General features: G+C 47.0%; 1 protein-coding gene across 1 annotated transcript in view; it reads right to left on the bottom strand.

Annotated features, from left to right (window-relative positions):
• DRC3 (dynein regulatory complex subunit 3) overlaps window positions 1–26,089 on the bottom strand; it is a 160,519-nt gene that overhangs the window by 20,016 nt on the left and 114,414 nt on the right. The window contains exons 8-9 of the mRNA XM_085630204.1: window positions 23,319–23,493; window positions 1,411–1,542 (exon numbers count right to left, since the gene is read on the bottom strand). Of these exons, the coding sequence (XP_085486330.1) occupies window positions 1,411–1,542; window positions 23,319–23,493 (307 nt within the window). The remainder of the gene's footprint in view (window positions 1–1,410; window positions 1,543–23,318; window positions 23,494–26,089) is intronic.

The following is a 26,089-nucleotide window of genomic DNA, read 5'->3' as shown; positions in this document are numbered from 1 at the left end:
TTCTCACCTCTAAATGCAGCAGGGGAACTACTGGTTTTGCAGGTCCGGAACCATGCAAAAGAGCATTTGACCTCCCACTCAACACTTAAAAGCTCTTAGAATGCCTATTTTCATCGGGCAGCTAATTGTTATTACTGGAAAATCGCGTGACTACCTTTAGTAAGCAAGAGATCTACACATTGCAACCAGATACAACCTCATCTTGGCACTTCAGAAAATTCACAGAAGAACTAATAGGTATGAATATCTCTGCCTCCTTTTTTGCCTGCCTAGTTCACAGCAATTAGCAATCTGTGCAAAAACTGTAACAGTATATTCACAAAAAGTCTGATATGTTCATCAAAGCTGTGGGTTGACATTTTGAGGGGCGTTAGGAAATCGCCTGACACCTGTCAAAATGTCAATAAATTCAATCATACGAGCCTACTATGAAATAGGTCTAAAGTATCTGTCGGCAAAATAAACATTGGCCTAAAGAATGGAAATGAGTCATTTGAGTAGCATCAACTAAAACAAACAAAACACGAGACCCAACTGCAATGTCACTGAGGGTGCTTTTGACGTATTATTGACAAGCAAAGGTAAGAAATATTACTTATTAAAAAATAAGAATCGTCCATAGGCGGTAGTGTTCTTGTAAAAATACCAAAAGTAGTGCGCTGCTCGGTGACGCCTGTCCTCCCGCTGAGCTGGAAAAATCCACCAAACGCCCAATGGAAAGCGCCCTTTTGCCCACAAACCCCACAGCCCAAACACCCAAATAGCTTGGAAGTTCAAAAAACTCTGAATATCCTAAAAATTAAAATATCTCATGAGTGTGTCAGAACCAGTTTGCTAAGTTCTAACTCGAACGACTGTGTATGCAATGTGCCTGCTCAATGCAGTTCACCACCATACCTCTGATAGGAATTACACTATTTTAAGGCATTTCCTATAACACGCAAATGCAAATGCGCATGCCTACCTGATTATAAGTGAGTAAATTAAGGTGCACAAGCATAAATTGATCATGCTAAGAGCTTCATTGGCAAGCTCTGTGTTCACCAACTGGATCTCATGTACTGACTAATAAATGGTATCCATGATCTGAATTTACTCTAACACCTTTCAGGTATCTCAGCTTTGTCTCTGGCTGTGCATGCAAAATACAAGTCAAGTGTAACATAGTTGAAAGTTCAGAAGTGTACAGTGAAATTAGATTAATGTGTGTGGGACCAAGAGGTAGAAAGATAAATCTAGGCACAAAATAGGAGGAAAGCAACAATGGCTGGACTTGTCTATTTGGAGCTTAGAATGGATCAAAACATCTGATCGGGTGAAGAATTCCTCAAATCGTTCAATGTGTGACAACCTGAAGGCTTTCCTGACAACGCTTATGTGAGCTTCTTCTATGTCACTATCATTGCTTACGTCCAACTGGTCCACCAGCTGCATCTCCAGAGTCATCAATGCCTCAGTCAGCATGGCAATATCAAGATTGTAATCTGTTAACTTGGCATCCAGGATGGTAACATCGGCAATATGCTGGAGTTCATTCAGAATCTGCATGAGGTAAATGGAGTGGGTAGAATATAAATGTCAAAAGTCATTCACATGTTAATAACTAACATTTACAACACTAGACAACCCAAACTCTTGCAATTCGGGGGCTTACCGTTGATTAACCTCTTCTCAATATGCCAGTCTGTCGCATCTAGAGAACTTGTGATTTGTGCTGCTGTCTCCTCATGATTTTTTGATCCCAATTGTCATTGGACCCTCTGCCTACCATATGGTGGCATCTCCATTATGCTATATACTCCTCTGATCAGACACCGGACCTCTAACTTGCAATGCAGCCCATTTATTCTACTATATAGCCATTGGGTTGAGGCATTTTTATTTTTATAACCAGCTTTTATTCGTTTTCCTAAATTTCGGCATTTCCCACAAAAGATTTTATAAGACTACATTAATATGCAACAGATATGTAGACATAGTAAATGCATTATCACTAACATCGTTACCCATTCAGCCCTTGATGTGTTCACCACGGCTCCATATCTTAGCATGCTTTCGGGGGCATCCCCATGCTTCGTAGTTCAGCTTTCCCTGGTGGGCACACCAGTTTACCCACCCGCCTCCATCCTTCCAACGAGGGGGCTCCGGCAGCCTCCAGCTATGGGTGATATCTCTTTTGGCCACCAGTGTAGCTAACCCAATGGAGGTCCTCTCCGGTCTCAGTTTTCCAACCTCCTCCAAGAGACCCAACATGAATGTCCTAGAACCAAGATCAATCAGACAGCCAAGGAATATAAAAAGCTCATGGCCTATATCTCCGCAAAAGAAGGACAACACCGGACAAGACCAAACATTATGGGAAAATTCAGCTTTGAGTAGGGAACTCCTCGCACATGTGGCCTAAGTGGTTCAACTGGCAAGCTGAAATGTCTGGGGGGTCAGATACGCAATGTGGAGATAATTACGTTGAACCATTCAGCGGCGTGAGGAGATTGTCAGTTCTCTAGGGGTTATACATGCCTCCCACCAATCATCATCGTCCAGCTCTCCCACCCATACCTCCCATTTCTGATTCAAAACCAAGAAGCGATCCGGTGCATTAACCATACAGGAGCGTTAGACCCTGAAAATGGCCTCTTTGCCCAATTTACCCAACAGTAGATAAGCCTTGAGGGGGTTGTATTCCGGGATCTAGGAATCCGCAGGAATGTGGACAAGTAGGGCATGACGTAACTGGAAGTAACAGTAAAATTGTATGTGGAAGAGCTGGTTGAGTTCCTGCAAATCCTGGAACGATATCAATGCCCCACCCCGTCTAACATCCTCTAGATAGGTTATGCCTAACCTATCCAACTGTTTAAAGCCCTGGAGGCCTGGCACATAACACAGCCATATACCCTGCCGCAACGGTGTAATCCCAGTAAGCTTACAGTCCCAAATTAAAAACATAGAGCTGCTCTCCATCAAAGTAAGGTCACCTGGGTACAGTCGGGGAGAGAGTGAGGTAACAGTGCACCGTACAGTAGGCTGAGAAGACTGTCTAGAGCCAGGAGATGGAGTTCTTTCCGGTAGGTGCGGTAGGCGGGGTTGTCCCCCCACAGTAAACCAGTCATTGATCGTTGCGGTTTGTGCAGCAAGGTAGTTCCCATAGAGATCAGTCATACCCAGGCCCCCTTCGTATGGGGATTTCCTAGCAGAGATAAAGGCTACTCATTAGTGCCTCCCTTCCTGGAAGAAGGTGGTGATCTTTGATGTCAGTGTTTGGAACAACTTTCGAGAGGGAAGTTCGCGAAGACATACAAAAATCGCGGGAGGCACATCATCTTAAAAAAGGCTACTTGCCTCATAGGGTTTAGAGGCAAACAGCCCCATTTCCACAGGTCCCTATTCAAGGTTTCCATAAGGGGCTGAAAATTAAAAGTCAAGGCCAGGTGTGAGAGGTGTGAGATATAGATACCTAATTATTTGAAGGAGAGACTCCGTAACGGTATCGCAGGGCACCAAGAATTCCCTCCTGTCCTGCCATCAACCAGCACCAACAGCAACTTGTTCATGTTAATCTGCAGGGCAAAATCTTCATCATATAGGCGAAGGATTTTGAGGCATCTGGGCCCTGAAGATTGGGGGTCTCCCAGGAAAATTAGGATGTCATCCGCAGAAAGAGGTATGCTTCACTCAGGACCCCCTCCCAATGCCATCCCCGAATTCGAATGTCGCACCAGATAATGCCCGCCAAGGGTTTAATTACTAGGGCAAATAGTAGCAGATATAGGAGACAGTCCTGACAGGTGCTTCTGCAAATTGGGAAGGGTGAGGATAGCACTCCATTTACCCGGACCTGGCTTTAGGGGTATTGAATAGCAGGCCTATGGTTCTATGGAAGTAAGGCCCAAAACTCGCTAGCTGCAGCACCGCGTCCAAGAAGGTCCACATGACAGTGTCAACGGCCTTTTTGAAGTCAATTAGGAGTAAGGCAAGGAAGCTGCCCAGCCAGCGCAGCTGGAAGAAGGTGAGCTGTACCCTTCGTATGCATTGGCAGGTGCTTCTGCCAGCATGAACCCACATTGATCCAGGTGGATTAGGTAATTCAGTGTCTGACTCAATCTAGTCGCTAGGACCTTCACAAACACTTTGATGTTCGCATTTATCACAGAGATAGGCCTGTATGAGGAGCAATGATCCGCATGCTGATTCACCTTCGGTATCACCACAATAGTGGCAGTGTCTCCATGTTCGAAGACCTGCTGGGTGGATGCTTTCCAGCACTACCTAGCTTTCTCCAGGAGGATCTGTTTCAGTGTGGTCCTCGCCAATACCAGCTGGTACTCAATGTCACCAAATGCCCACCGCAAGTCCGTCGTTCCAGAGAAAGGATCTGGGTTTTCAGATCTGTCATCTGTGCCAATTGGTGTGCCTCCTTTCCCCTTATATACCTCTTAATCAGATCCCTCAGGGTGGGTTTACTGAATGCCCATAGGGTTCCAGCAGAGGCCATAGTGGTATAGTTGAGCTTTAAAGAAATCTGGAGTTTCTCCTCTATAAAGCCGGCGCAGTCTTGGTCTACCAGATGCCAGGCATTGATGCACCACATGGGTCTCAGGGAGTCCCATGGGATCCCATTTCTAAGAGGAGTGGCGTTATCGGAGATGCCTTAGGGTATGATCCGTACGGATTGCAATAAAGGGAGTTCACTGGCTGGGAGCCAAGTCTGGTCAATTCTGGACCCTGTTTTATGTGTCGCTGAAATGTGCCAGTCCTGCTGCTGTGAGGGGTTCCATGATCTCCAGGCATCACATAGGCCCATTGAATTGGCCCATGATGTAAGTTGGGAGGAGTACGCAATTCGGGCCAGCAGAGTGGCCTCGGAAATATCCAGTCTGGGACTGCATTAAAATGTCCCTCTATGAGGGTAGTCCCTGGGGGAAGGGCCACCACGAGATCTTGGAGTGCCTGCAGTATTGAGGAGGACATTTGTTGGGGGACGCAGGAAGATATGAAGTTGTAGAGTCTAGCTTCCAGATGGCCCTCAATTCTTATGTATCTCCCTTACGGTCGATGTGTGAGGTGGAAATCATCATTCGGCAGTCCTCCTTGTGCAACAGGATCGCGACCCCTCGTGAGCCTCTAGAGAAGCTGGCATGAAAAACTCGATCATAGCCAAACTGACGAAGGAAGGGACAGTGGGAGCCTAAAAGGTGTCTTTCTTGGAGCATGACCACATCCGGGGGAAACCGCTTTATATAGCGCAGTACAGACGATCTCTTTATACAGTTAAGACGACCTTTTCCGTTCCATGAAATGACCTTAATCATTAGGACTGATATTCCAAATATCTTTCTTGCAATCACAGCCTATATTGCCTCATCCTGAATCTTTCCGGGCCAGTTTTTTCATGTTCAAAATATCAATTTAATTCAATCAGGAATTGTTATTATTATTATTATTACTAAGATTTGATTCTATGCTTTAACAATGTTTTCCTCATTTCTTGGCCATGTTGGCTATGGTTTGTTTCTTAATTCTATTATTAACAGGTTCTTATTAGCATTAGGTATTTTTTATATATAGATATTTGTAGATGCTTGAGACTAGTGTTATGTACAAATTGTGTATGTATTTAAGCTAAAACAATAACATCTTTGATTGAATGAGTGATTGATTGATAATAATTAGAAATAATATGTTTCCATAGTTACTGCTGTAATAGTTGACATAAAAAAGAAGAAATAATATAGGGGTACCCTGACCCATGTGCTCCTGTGGGACTCCGGTAGGAGTCCCACAGGAGTCTGGCGGGACCAAAAGAAAAAGAAATGTAAAAAGAAAAATACAGGGATTAGGGTCTGTGGCCGGGTGGCTGAAGGTGGGTGCAGCGAGAGGTTGGCCACACCTGAGGGGTGGTGTTTCTGAAGGCCTGGCCAGCCAACTCCTTGTCACACACAGCTTTGATCTTTGGCTTGCCACCACTGACAAAACCTTGCTGTGTTGATCATACATAGCAACCAGAGAAGACCAAACACCATAATGATCTAATTATGTAGATGTTGTTTAATAGCATTGCAGTGGCATTTCTGTGACCTTCAATGGCAAACTCCAAAACAATAGCGTCAGTTCCCAGTCTTGAAGCAAACCTGGCCAGACTCCCACTTGCACTTATGTGGCTGTTCAGAAGAAAGTATACTACATTTCTTGTGCATTTGTCAAGCTCTTACTTACCTCAGACGGAAACTGTTATGACCTGCCCGGAGGGCTCTTCAGATCAGATCTTGCTGCCCCACAGTGATGGCGCTCCTAAATGGGCACAATATGCAGCTTTCCTACAGGGCTACAAAGTTTCTACTGCAAGTTAAAAGATTGCTTCAACTACAAACAGAGATGCCCTGCGTAACATAATCCTTTTCTCTATATTGTACTTTAGCGACAGTCCCTTGCTGTCATTGTTCCAAAAGGAGCTAATACTAGCACAGAACATTTATTTAAATCAATTGAAAAGAACCCAACGGCAGACATATAGATCTGCACCTCCTAGCTAGTTTCATTAATACCAATCACTCCAGCACCTGCTGTTGTACGGTGCCTCTGGGTTCCCGATCCTTAAGCAATAAAGCGAATGGAGGTGCACCAGGTAATGAAGTCCAGTCAGTCTTGTTGTTTCAAAACCTTGATTTGTACTTATAAACAAATATCCTTAATAACACATACTGCTCAGCCAACATGTTTCGTTCCAAAACAGTAAGAACTTCTTCAGGGCTTAAGATTTAGTATAGATGGATTCCTACTTCACAGCAAAATCAATATTTTCAATCCATTCCTACTGCAAACTAGCTGCAGCCCGTGCAGGTAAGAGCGGTGGGGCGGTGTGGCCGGTTAGGGGGGATTTCGACAGACAACCACGAGGGAAAATGTATTATTTATTTAATTTTCTCTCGTGGTCGTCTAACAAATCCACCCCCCAACCCGGCCCCACTGCCCTTACCTGCACGGGCCACAGCTGCTGCAAACTAATACCCTGTGTAACATAATCTTTTGCTCTATATAGCTCTTTAGAGATTGTCCCTTGCTGTCACTGTTCCAAAGGCAGCTAATCCTAGTACGGGTTTCTTAATTCAATGCCAAAATGTGAATCTTCATGAAACATGACTTTTGGCACTACATTGCACTTTATTATTCGGCCATCGCTGTTACAACCTAAAAGTCTCTCAATCTTTTTTTGTCACACACTTTTTATGCATATTGCTCATTCCAACGAAGAGGTTGCTGTTGCTTTGAATTCATGTTAACACGTAAATCTGAACTCTTGTGGTCTTTTTTTGCGATGATTTTTATCAATCTGTAATAAAGAATTTACTTACTTATGATAGTGGCATGTGTGAGACTGAAAGGTCATGCACAATAGTTTAGCTTGATAAAGATCTTGGCTTTAGAAGCTGGATCACCAAATAAATATAGCTGCTTGGAGGACAAGCAGTCTTTCTGTAGAAGCATACATTTTTTGACAACAAAAGGCTATACTCAGATGAACCAACATCTGTGCCGGTGACAGCTCCTCCGCTAAGGCGGAGGAGCGTTGCCCCACATCTCTAAGAGCAGTGCAAAGGAAGAATAAAATGATAACAACAGAACGTTATTATCATTTTATTTTTAGTATTGAGCTTGCAGCCAGGTTAGGTCGGGGTGGGGGTGGACTCCCGTGATGCCAGAGGGAAGGAGGAGTGGTTGCTGCACCGTAAGTGCGCATGACGGTTTGGCCGGCCGTCTTGGGTCGGCCAAACAGTAATGCGTACTTAGCATGTTCTCCACTAGCGGTATTGCACAGCATGGGTGGAGAACATGCACAGCCTCCCAGTCCCTGTCTGAGCGCCGAACCACGGTGCTCAAACCAATCACAATGCGGCTGTCATGCTGGTAACAGCAGCGTCGTGATCGGGTAGAAGGAGCCTGGGTGCTTCCAGTTTCCTGCGTTGGAAGGAGAGGCTTTGGCTGGCGATCAGCAGGTACGTTTTCTTTTTTCTTTCTACCCCCTCCCCCCCACCAGCTGCCACTGATCTGTGCCTATTCAAAGTCCCTCTCTGTAGTACTCTTTAATGCTGTTTTTAATCATATGAAGACTGGTGGCAGCTGCACCGTCAAGCTACAGATAAAAATTTTTACTTATCAGCAACTATTATCACAGCCTTTGTGGTACTGACCTCACCTGGAATCATTTTTATGGAACCCACACTGTGGGGTTCAGGGCATATTGTACAATGCTAATGGAAGTTAATTGATAGTGAGGATTGCAGATGAAAAAAGATCTTCCTGGTAATTCTGGTACACTATCCTTTGTTTTCTGTTTTTCGCCGCTGTTTAAAAGAATTGGTTGTACCCCTTGCAGGACTGGAAAATTGCTCAAAAAGAGAAAACTTTCACTTTAAAGAATGTAGGAGCCTCCCTGAGCAAGCATGAGCTTCATCCCTCAACTTTCAATTAAGCCAAAACCTAGCTTTGGACGGAAACAGGAGTTTGTGACCAAAATTGAATTATAATGGTTGTGCAACTCGAGGATCTCTTTTATGTGGTATGACAGTTCGCAGAATGGGGAGGATGAGAGGGGTGGTAAGGAATCTGCAACTAGATAGAGTCTTCACCATATAAAGTATTAATGAAGGTAAGTAACTTTTTTCGGATCCAGGTGGTGGAGTCTCTCCTCTCCCTTGATAGGATGAGGGGATAGAAGGTAGTCAGTGTGATGTTCTGTCCAACCTGAAAGGGTGTCATTACCTTTGGCCAAAAAGATGCTCAGGTTCTAAGAACCAGATTGTCTGGAAAGAAGGAAGTGTACAGGGGGGTTAACAGAAAGCCACTGTAGTTCGCTAACCCTCCTGGCAGATGTAATCGGCACAAGGAAGACAGTTTCGATGTTCATCAGTCTTCGAGGGCAAATGTGCATCGCCTCAAATAGTCAGCACATGAGAAAGGTGAGACCTAAATACAAGTCCCACTGGGACATAATGAAAGGGATTGGAGGAAACGTTTTGCAAACCTTGAAGGAAATGAGTCACAACAGATGACTTGAACCAGGAAGGTTGATCCGGCAACCGCGCAAAGGCAGAAATGGCAGAAATCCCTTAATTGTGCCCAAAGCAAAGCCTTGCTGGGCAAGAGATTAGTCATAAAGAGAATATCAGACAGTGGTGCAGACAGGGGATCAACAGATTTGGTTGCACACCAAGCTACAAACTTGTCCCATCAGAAGGTGTAAATCATATTAGCGGAGGGAAGTCTGGCTGACAGAATGACATCACACACTTTGGGAGGGAGATCAAACTTCCTCAACTTTCGCCACTTGATCTCCATGCACGTAGGTGGAGAGTAGAGAGATTTGGGTCCATGACCCTGCCCTATTGCTGCGACTGGCGATCCTCTTCAAAAAGCAGACTGATCGGAGCACATATGCTCATGCTCACAAGTTCTGGATACCATAATCTATATGCCTGGCACGAGGCAACTAAGATGTCTTGGACCCGTTTATTCTTGATCTTCTTGAGAACTCTGGACAGGACTGTTATTGCCATAAATGCGTATAGGAGTCCTGAGCTTCACTTAAGACAAAATGCATTTCCAAGCGAGAGCTGCCTTGGAAACTCCAGGGCACAGAAGTGCTGACATTGTGCTAGGTTCTCCACAGTCTTAGAAGAGACCTTGCACCTCCCCGGATGGAGAAGCTATTCATGATCCACAAGGCATTGACGGCGGAGTTTGTCTGCTCTGGTTTTCAGAGATCCCGCCAGATGTTGAACCACCAGGAAAATGTCCTCATATTCCAGCCATGTCCAGAGATAAAGGCCCTCTAAACATAGAGTCCATGGCCCCACCCCGTCGTGCTTGTTGCAATAACACATGGCAGTGGTGTTGTCCATTAACACCTGAACTAGTCTTCCATTGATGGAAGAAAGAAAGTCTTTTAAAGCCAGCTGGATCCCTTTCAGCTCCAATAGGTTGATGTGAAGCTGAGATTCCGCTGGAGACCAAAGTGCCCTGATCTCTACCTCTCCCAGATCGCCGCCTCAACTCAGGAGTGACGCATCTGTTATTGTGAGCTTTGGATGGGGAAGAGAGAGAAGTCTGCTGCTAACCCAGCCACGGTTTGTCAGCCACCACTGCAGATCTTTTGCAGTTCCCTCCAATATATTGACCAGAACAGAGAGATTTCCCTGATGCTGTGCCCACCGGGTCCTCATATCCTACTACAGAGCCTGCAAATGCCAACAGGAAGGTTTCACCAATAGGATGCAGGAGTCCATGAGGCCCAACAGCCTCAGAATAAGTTTCACTGAAATCCAGGATGATGGCTGAAACTTGGGACTCACAGCCCAAATATCCCGGACTTACTGTTAAGGAGAATAGGCCCGAAACTGTATCCAGAACAGGTCTGATGAAAGGGAGCATCTGAGAGGGAGTCAGGTGCGACTTCGGCATGTTGATAGTGAACCCCAGTGAATGCAGGAGGTTCGCTATAATCTGGAGGTGGGAGACAACTGCCTGGGGCGAGCCCGTCATCAACAGCTAGTCATCAAGGTAAGGAAAGACTGCAATCCCTGACTTCCTTAGATGTACTGCAACCACCGCCATCATCTTGGTGAACACCTGAGGGGTGCTAGTAAGGCCAAAGGGAGGCACTAATAACGCTCCTGGTCCACTGTGAACCGCAGGAAACACCTTTGGGCAGACAAGATAGGGATGTGGAAATATGCGTCCTGCAAGTCCAAAACTACCATCCAGTGTCCAGGGTCAAAGGCAGATAACACCTGAGCCAGGGTTAGCATCTTGAATTTTCTCTTTTTTCAAGTAGTAATTGAGAGGGTGCTGATCTAAGATAGGATGGCGGCATCCAAACTTCTCTGGCACCACAAAGCCGCAGTTTCCTTACAGTTGAATCTCAGAGGTGTCAAACTAGATCCGAAAGATTTTCCTTCGAACAATAACCCTGAGCACCGACCAGTAGGTGGCGTCGGTCGGCTCTGCGTGACGGCGTCGGCGTCTTCTGTGCTGATGTAACGTCCATGCCATCTACATAGGCACGCCCTCGGTGCACTGACATCAGTTACTTTTCACAACTTTACACGCCAGGAACACACAACCATGAAGTGCACTGACATTGGTGTTTTTGAATAACTAGGTCTCTGAGAGGGATTAGCCCTGACCCTAGAAACCTGTCCTCAGTGTGGGGAGGATAGGTGGGTCGGTAAGGAATCTGTGGCTAGATCATGTCTCTAGCAGATAAGGTGTTAACAAAGGTAAGTAACTTGTCCATCTGATAGAGACATCTAGCAAAAGATTCCGTACCTTAGAATAGATTCTCAAGCAATACTATCTCTGGAGGAGGGACTGCAGACAAGATTAGACTATGAAATCCTGCAGGACAGAGCGGCAAAAAGGCCCTTCCTGTGGCACTGACTGTCCAGGCAGTAGTGCCTGGTAAATGTGTACAGGAATGCCCACATTGCTGCCTGACAAATGTCGAGGATTGGATCTCCATGTTGCAACACTGTGGTAGCAGCCTTAGCTCTGGTGGAGTGAGCCTTTAAGCCTTCAGGAGGCTGCTTTTTGGCCAGAGTGTAGCAAATATTGTTGCAGAGGATGACCCATCACGAGATACTCCTCTTCTGCATTGCACACCTTTCTTCATTCCAACGTATCCCACGAAGAGCTGGTTGTTCACCCTGAACTATTTAGTGTGGTCATGGTAGAACAGTGCTCTTTTTGGGTCCAGATGGTGGAGTTGCCCCTCTTCTTTTGAGGAATGCGGAGGAGCGGAGAAAGTGGGAAAGGTGACAGATTGCCCCACTTGTTATCACTTTCGAGAAGAAAGAGGCCCTAGTACGAAGCAACAATTTGTCAGAGAATATTGTCAGATAAGGAGGCTTGAATGAAAAAGCCTGCAATTTGCTCACCCACATGGCAGATGTGATTGCCACTAAAAAGGCTGTTTTGATAGAGAGCAGCAGGAAGCGGTAGTTGTGCAGAGGTTCGAATGGAGCACACGTTAAAAAAGTGAGAACCAAATTAAGGTTACGAGCGAGAGCCGCCTTGGAAACTCCAGTGTGCAATACTGCTGACATTGCGCGTTCTCAGCAGAGGAGAACAGATCTAGCCAGGGCTCTCCCCACTGCTGAAAGAGACCTTGCGCCCCCTCCGTATGGAGATGCCATTCGTGAACCGCTAGGCATCGACGTCTGAGTTCGTCCGTCCTGGTGTTTAGAGAACCTGCCAGGTGTTGAACCACCAGGCATATACCCTGCTGTTCCCGCCATGCCCAGAGATGTAGTTCCTCTTGACAAAGGGTCCATGACCTCATCCGCCCTGTTTGTCCAGTACCACCTGGCTGTGAACACTTGAACCAGTTTTCCCTTGATTGAAGGAAGAAAGTCTTTCAATGCCAAATGAATCGCTCAGAGCTCCAGCAAGTTGATGCGGAGTCTGGATTCCGCCGGAGGCCAGAGTCCTCTGATCTCCACCCCTCCCAGATGGCCACCCCATCCCAGGAGTGATTCATCTGTCACTACTGTGTGATCTGGTTGGAGAAGGGAGAGGGGTCTGCTTCTGACCAAATCTCAGTTGGTCAGCCACCACTGCAGGTCTTGTGCAGTTCCCTCCTAGATCTGGACCATGAGAGATTTTCATTCTTTCATCTCACTCTTATCTTACTTTATATGCCTATAATACTTATTTTGCTAGAAGTTGAATGACCTCTTAAAGCAGCCTCTAGAATGGAAAGTGAAACTAATTTAGATGAGCAAACCCTGATCTGTATACCTTTTGTAATGCCCGTTCATTGAATCAACACTAGGACAGGGGTGTCTTTGGGATTAACAGCGCCAGTGCGAAGTACTCTCTGGAATGATGTACTTGTACTGGCACTCTGGATAGCAAAAATGAGGTTGAACCTATAAAATAAGGGAGTTGGTCAAAGGACTACCTGCCCCTTTAGGGGATTTGGTTCTCAAAGCTTCATCAACAACTCAGTAATGTTTCAAGACAGGTAATCATCTCTGTAGTACCCTTCACACTAGCAAAAAGAACTATTGATGGACAGAATGCAGAACAATGTCATACATTCACCCCAGTACCGAGATCTGGGCCTAAATCCATCGTTTTTTTGCTCACCATGCCATTTCAGTTTGGACCCAGCCATATGAAAATCAGTCTTGAACCTGTACTGGAAACAAGCATCCTAGGACCGGTTTCGGGGTTTCACCCCTCTTCAGCCAGGATAGCTTGATTCCAGTGGCATGGAGAGCACGCCTCAGCTCCTCACTCTCCACCCTTGTGCCTTGCACTGCTCTTCTCCTCCTCACTCTCCATCCTTCTGTCTCACGCTGCTCTTCCCTTTTACTCTCCTTCCATCAACCTCACACTGCTCTTCTCCACCTCTCTCCTTCTTTGTGCTTCATGCTACTCTTCTACTCACCTTTCATTTCCCTCATGCTACTCTTCTCCTCCTCTCTCCATCCTTCTGCCTCATGCTGCTATCCTCACTCTCCTTCGTTCTACCTCAGGCTGCTATCCTCCTCACTCTCTTCCTTCTCCATCGTGTGTGTTTTGCTGTACCCTTCACACTAACCTGAGTACCAAAGGATACAATTTGTTTTTTGGCCTACAAGAGGATCTTTCAAGTACATGCAGGAGAGGTGCCCCCATTTAACGGATAGTCTATAACCAAGGAAGTGGAGAGGCAGCTCTCTTATTGGCATGCCCTGTTCTAAATCCCTCTATTCTTTGAAATACAAGGTCTTTGTCAGAAGCAGTCCCTGTTTGGACTTCGATAGGAGATGGATCCTTAGCAGTCCGTTAAGAATTTCAGTGGAGAAAACACAACAATTCATGAAACAACAGTTTGCTAATCATGAAAAATATGCTTTGTGGCGGTCACTCGCCATGAACTCCTTTCAGCATCCATTGCACTGTTTGAAAACCTGTTGTAATACGAGAATGCAGTAGATAACGGCAAGTTCTGTGAAGACCAACTGAATTAAAAAGACATACAACTGTCTACTCAAGGGATGAGAATAAGCGAAAGAATACAACTGTACCTTCCAAAAAAAGAGGATGCCCTGAATAAGTCTATCCCATTGTTGGACTTGGCCCTTGTTCCCTGAATTTTTTTCGCTTTTCCCCTTAGCCTTTCTACTGACAGGGGGTGGCTGAATGGAAAATGTTAAATACTGCCAAATGGTGTACAGAGGGTTATTTGCGCTGTTTAAAAATGTCACGTTTAAAATGTCACCCTGTTTGGGGTGCTTTCTACCTTACATGGGCTTATATGAGGAACTCCCCCTTTAGGGCACATCTCCCCCATGGTAGGAAATGTATATGCCATGTGTGGTGTGAGAGGAAAATAATAAATGCTGTGCAATGGCGTACGCACCTTTATTTTCACCATTGCAGAAATTTCACTTTTAAAATGGACGCCATTGCTGTGTGCTTTGTGCCGCCTGCCTGAGGTGGGTTGGCAGTCTAGTGTCTGAAGGGACAAGGTGCTCCACACTTCCCCCACAGTGACAGTTGGGAACTGCCAGGAGCCTTCTGGAAGATTCTAGCCCTTGCTGGTAGGTGGGAGGAGGGGTGGATATGTAGAGGAGCTGTGCCTCCATGTGCTCAGACTGAGGGTGGACTTGACTGAGAGGGGACACTCTGCCAGGAGGTACCACCGCAAGGGCCTGTGTGCTGGCCCCTGTGCCCATCGGTACCCCTCTGCTCTCCAAAGGGCCACTGAGAGACTCTGCTGGAATGGAGACTGCTGTGCTAGCAGGATTGCCATCGTAATGGAGGATGACTGTTCCCAGGAACTGCTGCTTCATTTTTGGGTGAGCTGCCCTGCTGCTTGCTGATCTTGCCCTGCATGAACTGTCTCCTGGCCCCTAGCACCTCGTGAGCACTACATTTCAAATGACTGGGCTCCTCCTGTTGTCTAGCCCCTTGTGAGGGATGCAGCGCTATCCCAGCCCCCAAGGACTTTCCTGCTTCTTAGCGCCTCGTGGGCACTATTGTCTACATTGCCAGAGAAGAGGAGCACTTTCTGTTGTCCCTGGAGCTGTTGGGCCTCTCTAGCGCCTGGTGAGCGCTGCCTCCAGCACCTGCCCAGGAGAAGAAGGTGCGTGGGACCTGCTGCACGTGCTGTCAGGGAGAGCTGGTTATTGTCAATACAGCGCTGTGCGGCTAAAGTACTATGTATCCAATTCCCCGCATTTTTGCTGCAGCTTGATTCTGTGGGACCCTGACGGCATTCCTGGGACCTAGCGCCTCGTGGGCACTACTGTCTTGTGTGGGACTCAGGATCCTCACCAGCTCCCTAGCGCCTTGCAGGCACTATTTTCTTGGTTGTCAGAGGAGGAGTGACGCCTGCAGCACTATGCTGTCAAAGCGCTATATTTGGTGGCCTGTACTTCAAGGAGGTGAGGAGCCGACGCCTGCAGCGCTGTGCTGCCAGAGCGCTACTTTATTCTGTGGGACCCTGGACTTGGGAGGACTCTAGCGCCTCGTGAGTGCTACAGCTGTGCCCCAGAAGGAGGTGAGGAGCGTGGGCGCTACTTTCCTGTGTGCTGTATTTCAACCCCCCCCAACGAGAAGGCCTGTGGGACTCCCCAAGTTATTGCCAGAGAGAGCCCTGCAGCCACAGAAGAAACGGGAGCAGTGCATGCTCCATTCCGGCTGCCCCCATCGCCTGCCAGCAGGAAGGGGCCTATCGGGGTACAGTGCCGGTGCCCAGAGATTGCGCTAGGACTCCAGAGAGCCCAGCGAGTAGGGCTCAGTCCCAGCTTGGTGGGAGTGGTGTTGGGGCACATTGTCGGTACTTGCCTCCCCCCGGTGCCGCTCTGAGGGCATTGTGGTGCCCGTGCTGAACAGCCCCGTCTGACAGCGGGCAGCTGCAAACTTGGGGAGCACTGTGAATTTCAGGGGTCCCGGAGTTGGGCTCCCAACTGCGCAGTGGTGCCAGTGCTAGTTTTTGGGCCTGACTCCCAGCTGCCCTGCGAGTGCGCAGGCAGCTGCAACGTATTGGGGGGCATTGTACTCCTCAGGAGAAGAGAGAGAGGAGTGAGAGACACTCCTGCCCTGCCCCATTGCTTTGCGCACTTTACTTTTGCTGTTTTTGCAACCAGCCCTGACTTTGCGGGACATAGGGCATTTGAGCCCTGGAGGGAGGCCAGTTGGCCTGGGGCCAGTTTCAGAGTGTTATGCCCCCGATTGGGGCGAACTGTGTTTATGCTAGCGAGGCCTATTGCCCCATATGATTTATTGCATAATATTGTTGCATAATGCATTTGTACCTAGGATGATACCTAATGCTTTTCCCTCCGGTTTGCAGTGCTGATTTGATGCCTGACGTCTTGGTTATGTTCGCAAGCCCACTGGGATTCATGCAATGCTAGTTTCATTCTAGGCCTTATGGGTCCTGATGCATAATGAGTTTTTATGCCTGCTGTTATATGCCTACTGTCTTCCTGCCTACTGATAAGGCCTGAGGTGTTCGGGCTCATGGTGATGCCTACTGCATGTGTTGTTGCCTATTGTGATGCCATGATGTTTTCATTGCAGGGTTCATGCCTCATACCCAGATATGTTTTATGCCTACTGAGAGAGATGTTTTCGTTTCATGCCTAATGCCAATTTAACATAGGCCTAAAGCGATTTATGCCACGGGCAGGGGTTTGCCAGCAGCAACGAACAAGTTACTTACCTTCGGTAACGCTTTTTCTGGTGGAGACAGTATCTGCCTGTGGATTCCTCACCTTGTGAATATCCCCTGCGCCAGCATTCCACGGAATTTTTTCCCCAGCTCTCCACGCCGACGTGGACGTCATAATACCTCGGCTCCACTTGCGACTCTGTATGACGTCACCGGAGCCACAAGAGAGCCACGTCGGCGCGATGACGTCAGTTCCACCCTTTTATTTTGTGCCTCCGAGGCGAACAGGTGGACCGACAACGTATACACAGTATACAACATTCGAACAAATATACATAGTACATATACAAAAGGAAAGCTAAAGAACATAAGCATTTCCTATAAGTGTACCAGATAGAACGAAGATACAATGTAAAACAACATGTCAAGCAAGGCATCCTTTAAGGTATACAAAGGTGGACAACGGGGAGGCGGGTGGGTCAGTGAGGAATCCACAGGCAGATACTGTATCCACCAGAAACAGCGTTACCGAAGGTAAGTAACTTGTTCTTCTGATGGATACATCTGCCAGTGGATTCCTCACCTTGTGAACAGATTCCCACAGCAGTCCCATTCCCGGAGGAGGGTGTCCACCTTCCTATACCAAAAAATCCTGCAAGACAGAGCACGCAAAATGACCCTCCCTCCTCATCTCAGAGTCTAAGCAATAACGCTTTGTGAAAGTATGGAGGGAGGCCCAAGTCGCGGCCTTACAAATGTCTGCAACTGGAACACCCCTGGCCAAAGCAGAGGTAGAAGACTTAGCTCTAGTTGAATGAGCTCTAATACCCTCAGGAGGAACCTTACCAGCAAGGGCGTAGCAGATCTTGATGGTTAGATGATCCATCTGGACAGAGTGCGCTTGTGCACAGCTTTGCCTTTAGAGTGTCCAATATAGCCCACGAAGAGCTGATCATTCAAACGAAAATCCTTTGTTCTATCCAAATAAAAGCTCACAGCTTGTTTAGGGTCCAATCGGTGAAGTCTCTCCTCCTCCTTGTAAGGGTGAGGATAAAACACAGGGAGAGTAATGGACTGCCCCAGATGAAAAGGAGTAACTACCTTGGGTAGGAAAGCAGCCCTGGTCCTGAGGACCATCCTTTCAGCATGTAAGGATAACAACGGGGGTTTTGAACTAAGAGCTTGAAGCTCACTCACCCTCCTTGCCGAGGTTATGGCTACAAGAAAGACCGTTTTAAAGGACAACAGCCTGAAAGGACAGCTATGAAGGGGCTCTAAAGGGGACCCCATCAAAAAAGTTAAATCAAGATTAAGGTCCCACTGTGGCATTACAAAGGGAGTAGGTGGAAACCTGTTAGTAAGACCTTTGATAAAGCTTAAAACAATAGGAGATTTAAACAACGACGGCTGATCCGGAAGACACAGAGGAGTCGACAAGGCTGACAAATAGCCCTTAACCGTGGCCACAGCACAACCTTGCTTAGCCATGGAAAGAGCAAACTGAAGCACTTTAGAAAGATGGGCTTTTAAAGGGTCAATGGAGCTCTCTCCACACCATTTTACAAACTTAGACCACCGGTAGGAGTAGATAGACTTGGTGGAGTGTCACCTGGCCGATAAAATAACACCCACCACATCAGGCGGGAGAGAGAAAGAACTCAGGTTGCCCCGTTCAATCTCCATGCATGAAGGTGCAGGCTCTGGAGGTGGGGGTGTAGAACCTGCCCCTCCGACTGCGAGAGGAGGTCTGCCCTGAGAGGGAGATGGAGCGGAGGGTGCGATGAAAGGTGAAGTAGATCTGTGTACCACACCCTTCTTGGCCGATACGGGGCGATCAAAACTTGGGCCCGGTCTTGGCGAATCTTCCTCAGAACCCGAGGAATCAAGGGTATGGGAGGAAACGCGTAAAGGAGTTGAGAGACCCAACTCAACTGAAACACGTCCCCCATGCCCCCCCTGCATCGGAAACTGGAGACTGCAGAATGACGGGCAATGCGCATTCTCGAAAGTGGCAAACAGGTTCACCCGAGGAGTCCCCAACATCCGGAAGACATGCTGAACTACCTCTGGATGAAGCCTCCACTTGATGGAAGGAACGAAAGGATGACCTCCCAAATCCTCTATACTTCCTGAAGCCAAACCCTTTTGACTGCGTCTGCAAACCTAAAGATTTCGCAGTAGCTCTGCTATCCTTAAATCTTTGCAGGGCGGAATCTGCTTTTTCCCCAAAAAGCTTTTCCCCATCAAAGGGTAAGTCGACCAAAGTGGCCTGAACATCAGCAGAGAAGCCGGAAGAACAAAGCCAAGCCTGCCTTCTAGTGGCTATAGAAGATCTCATAATCCTGGCCATGGAATCAGCCGTATCTAGGCCCGACTGGATAACTTGCCTAGCGGCAGCTTGAGTGTCTGCAACAACCTCCATAAAAGAGCCCTTCTCCTCATCAGGCAGTTTAGGAGCTAACTGCTTCACAGAGTCCATCAAAGCATGAACGTAGCGGCCCAATAAGTAAGTGGCATTCGTTGATTTAAGCGTCATACTTCCAGAAGAGAAGACCTTTTTAGCAGACTGCTCGATCTTCTTAGAGTCCCTGTCAGCTGGAGCCTGTGGAAAAGCACCTGAAGATTGTTTCGAACAGGATGCCTGCACTACAAGATTCTCTGGAGAAGGGTGCGAGGAAAGGAAGCTCGGATCCCCCGGAGCCACTCTATATCTCCTCGCCACAGTTCTGGAAACCGCAGGTGAAGAAAGTGGCTTGTGCCAAACGTCCATAACAGGCTCTAAGATAGCCTCATTAAAGGGTAACAAAGGCTCAACAATGGAAGAAGGTGAATGAAGGACTTCAGTCAAAAGGTTTGGCTTGTATTCCACAGAAGGCAACTGTAAGTCCAACAACTTCCTGATGACCAAATGGTAAGGAGCCAACTCTTGAGGAGGAGAAGACCTGGAAGAAGAATGCTCCCATTCAGGAGTAGTGTCCAATCCACTTGCCTCCTGAATGCCCTCAAATTCGTCAGTGGAGTCACCCACTTCACCTTCCTCCACTTCCTCTGCCCGATATTCCTCTTCCTCTATAATCCTCTGAGCCTCTCTTCGAGAGCGGATCCGAGGACACAGCGTCGGCGACGCCGTACGCGGAGTCGGCGGCACCGAACGTGGAGTCGGCAGCATCAGACGCGGTGCAGCTGGAGTCGGCGCCGGCGTCGAGGGAGGCTCCGATGAAGGCAAGCGATCCAGTCGAGGCCGGGAGGAGGGCTCTCCAGACGGCGCCGGGAACTGCCATGATGGAGCCATCGGCAAGAAGGGCATAAAAGGTGCCTGAGCATAGTGTTGCGGCACGCCCAAACTGAATGCCATTGGACCCATGGGACCTGAAGGTGCACCGGATGGGAAGGCTGCTCTTTGGAAAACACCATACATTGCATTAAGGAAATGCATCGGATCCGCACCCGGAGTTGGGAAATGCGGATATGGGTTCGAACCTGAATCCGGCCGAGGAGTAGCTGGAAACAGAGCCGAAGTATCCTCTACTGGAGCCGCAGCTTCACCTTCTGGCACTGGCGAAAGATCAACAACCTGCTCCAGCTCGGCGTCAGAAGCTGGAGAATCCACCGGCGCCGGAGACTGCGCCGGAGTTAACTTGGGCGAAGGTGACTTCTCCAGAGAAACACGAGGAGAAGGGGAAGGCGAAGGAGAGACGAAGTCCTTACTTCGACGTCGAGGCAACAGCGACCTCAAAGCCTTACTCTTCGACGATCGGCGCCGAGAGCTATGCTTCCTCTTCTTCTTGTGTCTTTTCGACTTCGAGGAGTGCGAATTCGAAGACTCCAGCTTCGACTTGTCTCTTTTCCTACCTCTGCCCTCCTTCTTCGCCTTAGCCATGAAAAGCTTCGCTTCTCTCTCTTTCAGTGCCTTAGGATTCATTTTCCTACAGCAGGAACAGTCCTCCACGTCGTGGTCCGACGAAAGACACCATAAACTGTCTTCATGGGGTCAGTGATGGACATGTGACCCCCACATTCCCTACACAGCTTGAATCCTTACTTCCTCGATGAAGACATGATTAATCCAGAAACAGTAACTCACAAGGAGACTACAAAGTAACAAGAGAGTGCTGGAAAACCGTTACGCGTCGACGAAGCGGAAAAAAAGGAACTGACGTCATCACGCCAACGTGGCTCTCTTATGGCTCCGGTGACGTCATACGGAGTCGCGAGCGGAGCCGAGGTATTATGATATCCACGTCGGCGTGGAGAGCTGGGGAAAAATTCTGTGGAATGCTGGCGCAGGGGATATTCACAAGGTGAGGAATCCACTGGCAGATGTATCCATCAGAATGGCGGTTACATTTTTATTGATGGACTCCACATTTACTATTCTGTATCCTTTTTGTTAGTTCTGGCAGCGGCCTGATTGGCGCTGCCCTGTATATAGTCCCCCTGTGAATTATTAACCGGTGCCGGCTGGCACAGTTCATCTGCACCTGTGATTCCCTTCTGATGTGCTTATTTTATAATACACATACTGTTTTTTCACCTAAACTGGTGTGGTCTCTTTTTGTAGTGTGCCTGGTGTGTCACCTGTGTTTGCTGCGCGGATGCTTTACACATTTCCTCCGGAGTTTGGCCCACCCGCTCTGCACCACGCTACCCCGTGTCTAACACCCATTATCTCTCCCAACAGGTGGAAAAAACAGAACTTGGTGTGGTGGTTGGTGATACTTAACTTAAACATGCAGACAACTAGAAAATGGGCATTGCAAAAATATTAAAGTGACAGCGTTATTGTGTGCTATGGTGCTGGCAAAAGACAATTTATTTGGAAGGTGAAGAAAAGACAACAGAGTGATGTGTTGTTACTGCCCAAGGAATGTCCCTGTCTATGGCCAATTCAAGAGTAATGCAGTTCTAGGAGCTGCCTATACGTCTTTCCGCATTGCGTAACTTCTGAAATGAGCAAGAACATCTTCGTAGTCAGGAGAGACCTTGAGAATCTCTATCTTTAGCTATCAGCTATCTTCAACTAAGGCTGCTCCTTATCAGGGGACAGATTTAGTTAATAAAAATCTATGTGTACAATGTATGCTGCCATACCTTTGTAGTACTGGTGAGCAGAGGCGTAAAAAAACTTAAGGGGTTCCCCTGCAAAGTACATGGCGGGCCCCCCACTCTCCAAACCTTGTCAGGAGTTCTCAGGTCAGGGGGGCTATTGAAAACCATTACTGGTGAGCTCAATACTTGTAATTTGTGTTTCTCAAAATTTCGAGCTCATATATATTTCCAAAAAAGCATACATTTACGTGCCCAAAAAAAGTGTAAATACATTTTTTTTTAAATCGTTTTTCTCTTAGTCTTCCCTCCTACCGCTAAACGTTTACTGATGTGAAATCAATAAAAACATGATGTACTCTTCAAGCAAAAAATATTATTGTTATGACATTCACTGTACTTACAAGTAGGCTCAAAGCGAAATCCTTTTACGCCGTCATAATCTTGCATTATTTTTGTAAAATTTTAGTCAGCATCAAAAAGTCTAAACAGTCAGCCGATACAATATCTTGTCCAGCAGTTCCGTAAACCAAGGGCCATGTTTCACTTTCAAAACCTCATCGCAGAGCTGAACGGGTGACATTAATCAGTCCCCACCGTAGTCAGTCTTGCATCATTTCTGGCAATTCCCGTTGCAATTATGTCGCGTGGCACAATTGAGATTTCATATCAGTCCTATCGCTGGAATGTAGGAACAAGGCGACTAATAGGTCGTGAGCTGCTGCCATTCGATGCATGCATGAATTTGTGCATTTTTTTTTATCCACACAGCCAAAAAGGGTGCAAGGATGCATTTTCTGCCAAAAATAGAAAACTAAATGTATTACACTTAGGTCCAGATGTACAAACCCTATTTTGCGACTCACAAAATAGGGTTTGCGACTCGCTGTTAGGGAGGGTCTGCCAAGGTCGTCCCTTCCTAATAAGTGAGTCATACTTCAATGTACACAATTGCGGTCGCAAAAACACTCGCAGTTTACAACCCATTTCAAAAGGGTGGTAAGCCACTCGCAAACAGGAAGGGGTCCCTAGTGGAGCCATTCCCCTTTGTGACTGGTAGTGAAAATATTTTTAAGAGCAGGCAGTGGTCCCACGGATCACTGCCTACTCTTAAGAAATTAAACAGAAACGTTTAATTTGGCTTTTTTAAATGCAGCCCGTTTTTCTTTAAGGAAAACGGGCTGCATTTAAAAACAATCTGCTTTATTTAAAAAGCAGTCACAGACATGGTGGTCTGCTGACCCCAGCAAGCCAACATCCCTGGGAGTGCTAGCCATGCCCAATGGGGGTAGCAAATTGCACCTGCCTCATGAATATCGATGCAGGCAATTTGCAACCCCATTAGGAATCGCAAACAGTGTCTGAGACGCTGTTGTAAATTCCATTTTGCAAGTTGCAAAAGTCGCAAATTGCGATTCGCAAAACGATGCAATTTGCGACTCGCAAATTGGAAGGGTCGTACATCTGGCCCTTAATAGTTTGGACATTCATGTAATTTCGTCATAGCTAATTACCTGAATCAACTCAAGCCATCAAAAATCCCCTAAACCAGGTTAAAATAGTTATAATGACATTCAAAGTTAATGAAACATGGCTAAGCACTCACATCTAAGTTTCTTTCCTCAAACTCCTTCAGCAGTAAGGCTCCTTTCTCCTGGTTTTCATTGATTGCCTCCAGAAGGCACACGTCAAATGCCGAGATCTCAGCTTCACGCTTGTCCAGTTCTTTCAGACCAACGTTGAACAAGCTCTGGCACGTCTCCATAAATTGTATCCTAAATGTGATGCCAGAGTCAAGGTGCATAACTTATCACAAGCCAGATGAAGAGAAAGGCCTTTGCTAGGGCAAGGGTATGTTCAGACGTATGCAAAAATTGTCGCCCGAGGTTCCTTATACTGGAAGATAACTAGTCCATTTCCAGCCCCCCACTTTGATTAAGTTCCTAATTTCTTTACTGGTGAAAACCGTGTTAAAAACCATTGTCAAATCAAAGTCCTCAAAGTGGCCATGGCAGGATCATCCAGTGGGGTAAATGCCCACCAATGACAAAAGCGTTGTGTCAGAGGTCTTGAGTTTGCATCCCAACAAGGCAGTCTCAGCCTTCTATCATGTGCCAGTAAATTCAGTACAATAAATTCAATAACAATAACACCAGTTATTTACACTGCTTAGAAATGGCAAGAAGTGTGGTATGTTGCACTATATAAAACAAACAAGTTACTTAACTTCGGTAACACTCTTTTTGGTGAGTAACTTATCTAACTGTAGATTTTTACCTTAGAATACTTACCATGTGCCTAAGTGGATGTGGAGAACTTTTCTCCAGCAGTGCTCCAGCGTGCCGCTTGGTGGCACAGTGCAGCTCCACACTGGCTGCATACCACCACCCTGAAACTGACTGAGCGGAGCAGCATATAAGCTCCACTCCTGCACGCTGACGTCGGTTCTTGTTTTTCCATGCCTTCAGACATGGAGCGTGAACAATTATATTAGTGTGCGAATACTGACATTTTTAGATTTAAAAAAACAAAAAAAACAGAAAATGCCACTCCACATAATGGGAAGTTGGGAGGTCAGTGAGAATGTGCAGTTAGATAGAGTATCCACCAGGAGTGTTACAGAAAGTAAGTAACTTGCTCATCTGATGGGTATTTCTAACCACAGATTCCTCACCTTAAAATAGATAACAGAGTAGTAACTCCCCTGGTGGAGGGTCTGTGAGGTGGACTCAGACCAAAAAGTCCTGCTATACAAAGAGGGCAACATGCCCCCTCCTGCCAAAACTGGCTCTCAAGGCAGTAGTGCTTCATGTACGTGTGCACAGACGCCCATGTTGCAGGCTGGCTGCTGTCATGGACAGGTTCTCCATGAGCAAATGCAGTGGGTAGCCTAGTAGAAAGGGCTCTCAGAAAATCTGGGGGTTGCTTCCTGAACAGTCCACAGCATATCCTCATGCAATGGACTATCTACCTTGACGAGGGTCTCTTCTGCACAATCTTCTCTTTCTTCATCCAGGAAACCCTCCACAAAAAGATGATCGTGCACACGGTGTTCCTTGGTACAATCAATGTAAAAGCCTAAGGCACTTTTGAGGTCCGGCCAATGGGGCCCCTCAACCTCTTTCGAGTGGTGAGGAAGAGAAAAGAATGCTGACAATGGATTGCCCAACACGAAAGTAAGTCATAACTTTCAGCAAGAATGCCGGCTCAGTCCTCAGCATCAACCTGTCCATAAAAAGGTGGTGTATGGCAGTTGTACTGAAAGTGCCTGTAATTCACTCATACAACAAGCTGGCATAAACACAATGATGAACACAGTCCTCAAAGTCAGGAGGTGCAGCCAGCAACCGTGCATCGGCTTAGAAGGAATACACATAAGGAACATTGTGACCAAGTTAAAGTCCCATTGAGGCATGACAAATGGTTTGGTGGGAACACGTGTCAAACCTTCAAAATAAATCGCAGTACAGGTGATTTAAACAAGGACGGTTGGTTTGGTAAATGTAGAAAGGCAGAAAGGTTAAAAAAATAACCTTTACTAGCACCCACTGCAAGGCCTTGCTGCAGCAGAGACAAAACAAACAAAAGACAGTCCTACAGTTTTGCTTGTAAAGGATCAATCTTATAAGCAGCACAACAGGTCACAAGTTTGTCCCAGCGCCCAGCATAAATATAATTTGTGGAAAGACTTTTGGAGGCCAGAATTATATCCACCACCTGAGGTGGCAGCTAAAAGGCCACTCAAGTAGCATGTAGGTGTAGATTTTCCAGAATCAAGTGGAGGACTCTGCCCTGTTGCTGCAAAAGAAGATCTTAGCAAAGTGATAGCCTGATCGGAGTACAGATGCTCCTGCCCAGATGTTCTGGGTACCACACTGTCCTGGCCCAATCCAGAGACACTAGGATTACCTGGGCTTGGTCATTCTTGAGCTTTTACAGGTCTTGGGGCAGGAGAGTCAGGGATGGGAAGGCATACAGGAGTCCAATGTTCCAGTTATTGAAACTAACAGGTTCTTGGGGGAACTCCAAAGTGCATAACGTTTGAAAAGATCTAGCAATGGTTCTCCCCACTGTTGGAAGATAATATGTGCCACTTTGGGTGGAAAATGCCACTCACTCATGGTCTGCCAGAGGCTGCATACTCAATCCGTTTGTTCTGGCATGAAAGGACTCTGCCAGGTGGTTCACAATCAGGAAAATCCCCCAGGGCTCTAACCACCTTCAGAGGCAAACAGCCTCCTAACACGGGACCCAGGACCCCAATCTACCCTGCTTCTTGCAGTACCACTTGGTGGTGGTGTTCTCCGTGAGAATCTGCCTCACCTTGATAGATGGAAGGAAGGCCTTCAAAGCCAGAAGAATGGCCTGCAACTGCTT

The sequence above is a fragment of the Triturus cristatus genome, chromosome 10 (genome assembly GCF_964204655.1).
Source record: "Triturus cristatus chromosome 10, aTriCri1.1, whole genome shotgun sequence".
Taxonomy (NCBI): Eukaryota; Metazoa; Chordata; class Amphibia; order Caudata; family Salamandridae; genus Triturus; species Triturus cristatus.
The sequence above is the reverse complement of the archived record's forward strand: the minus strand, read 5'-3'. Positions and strand labels throughout refer to the sequence as shown.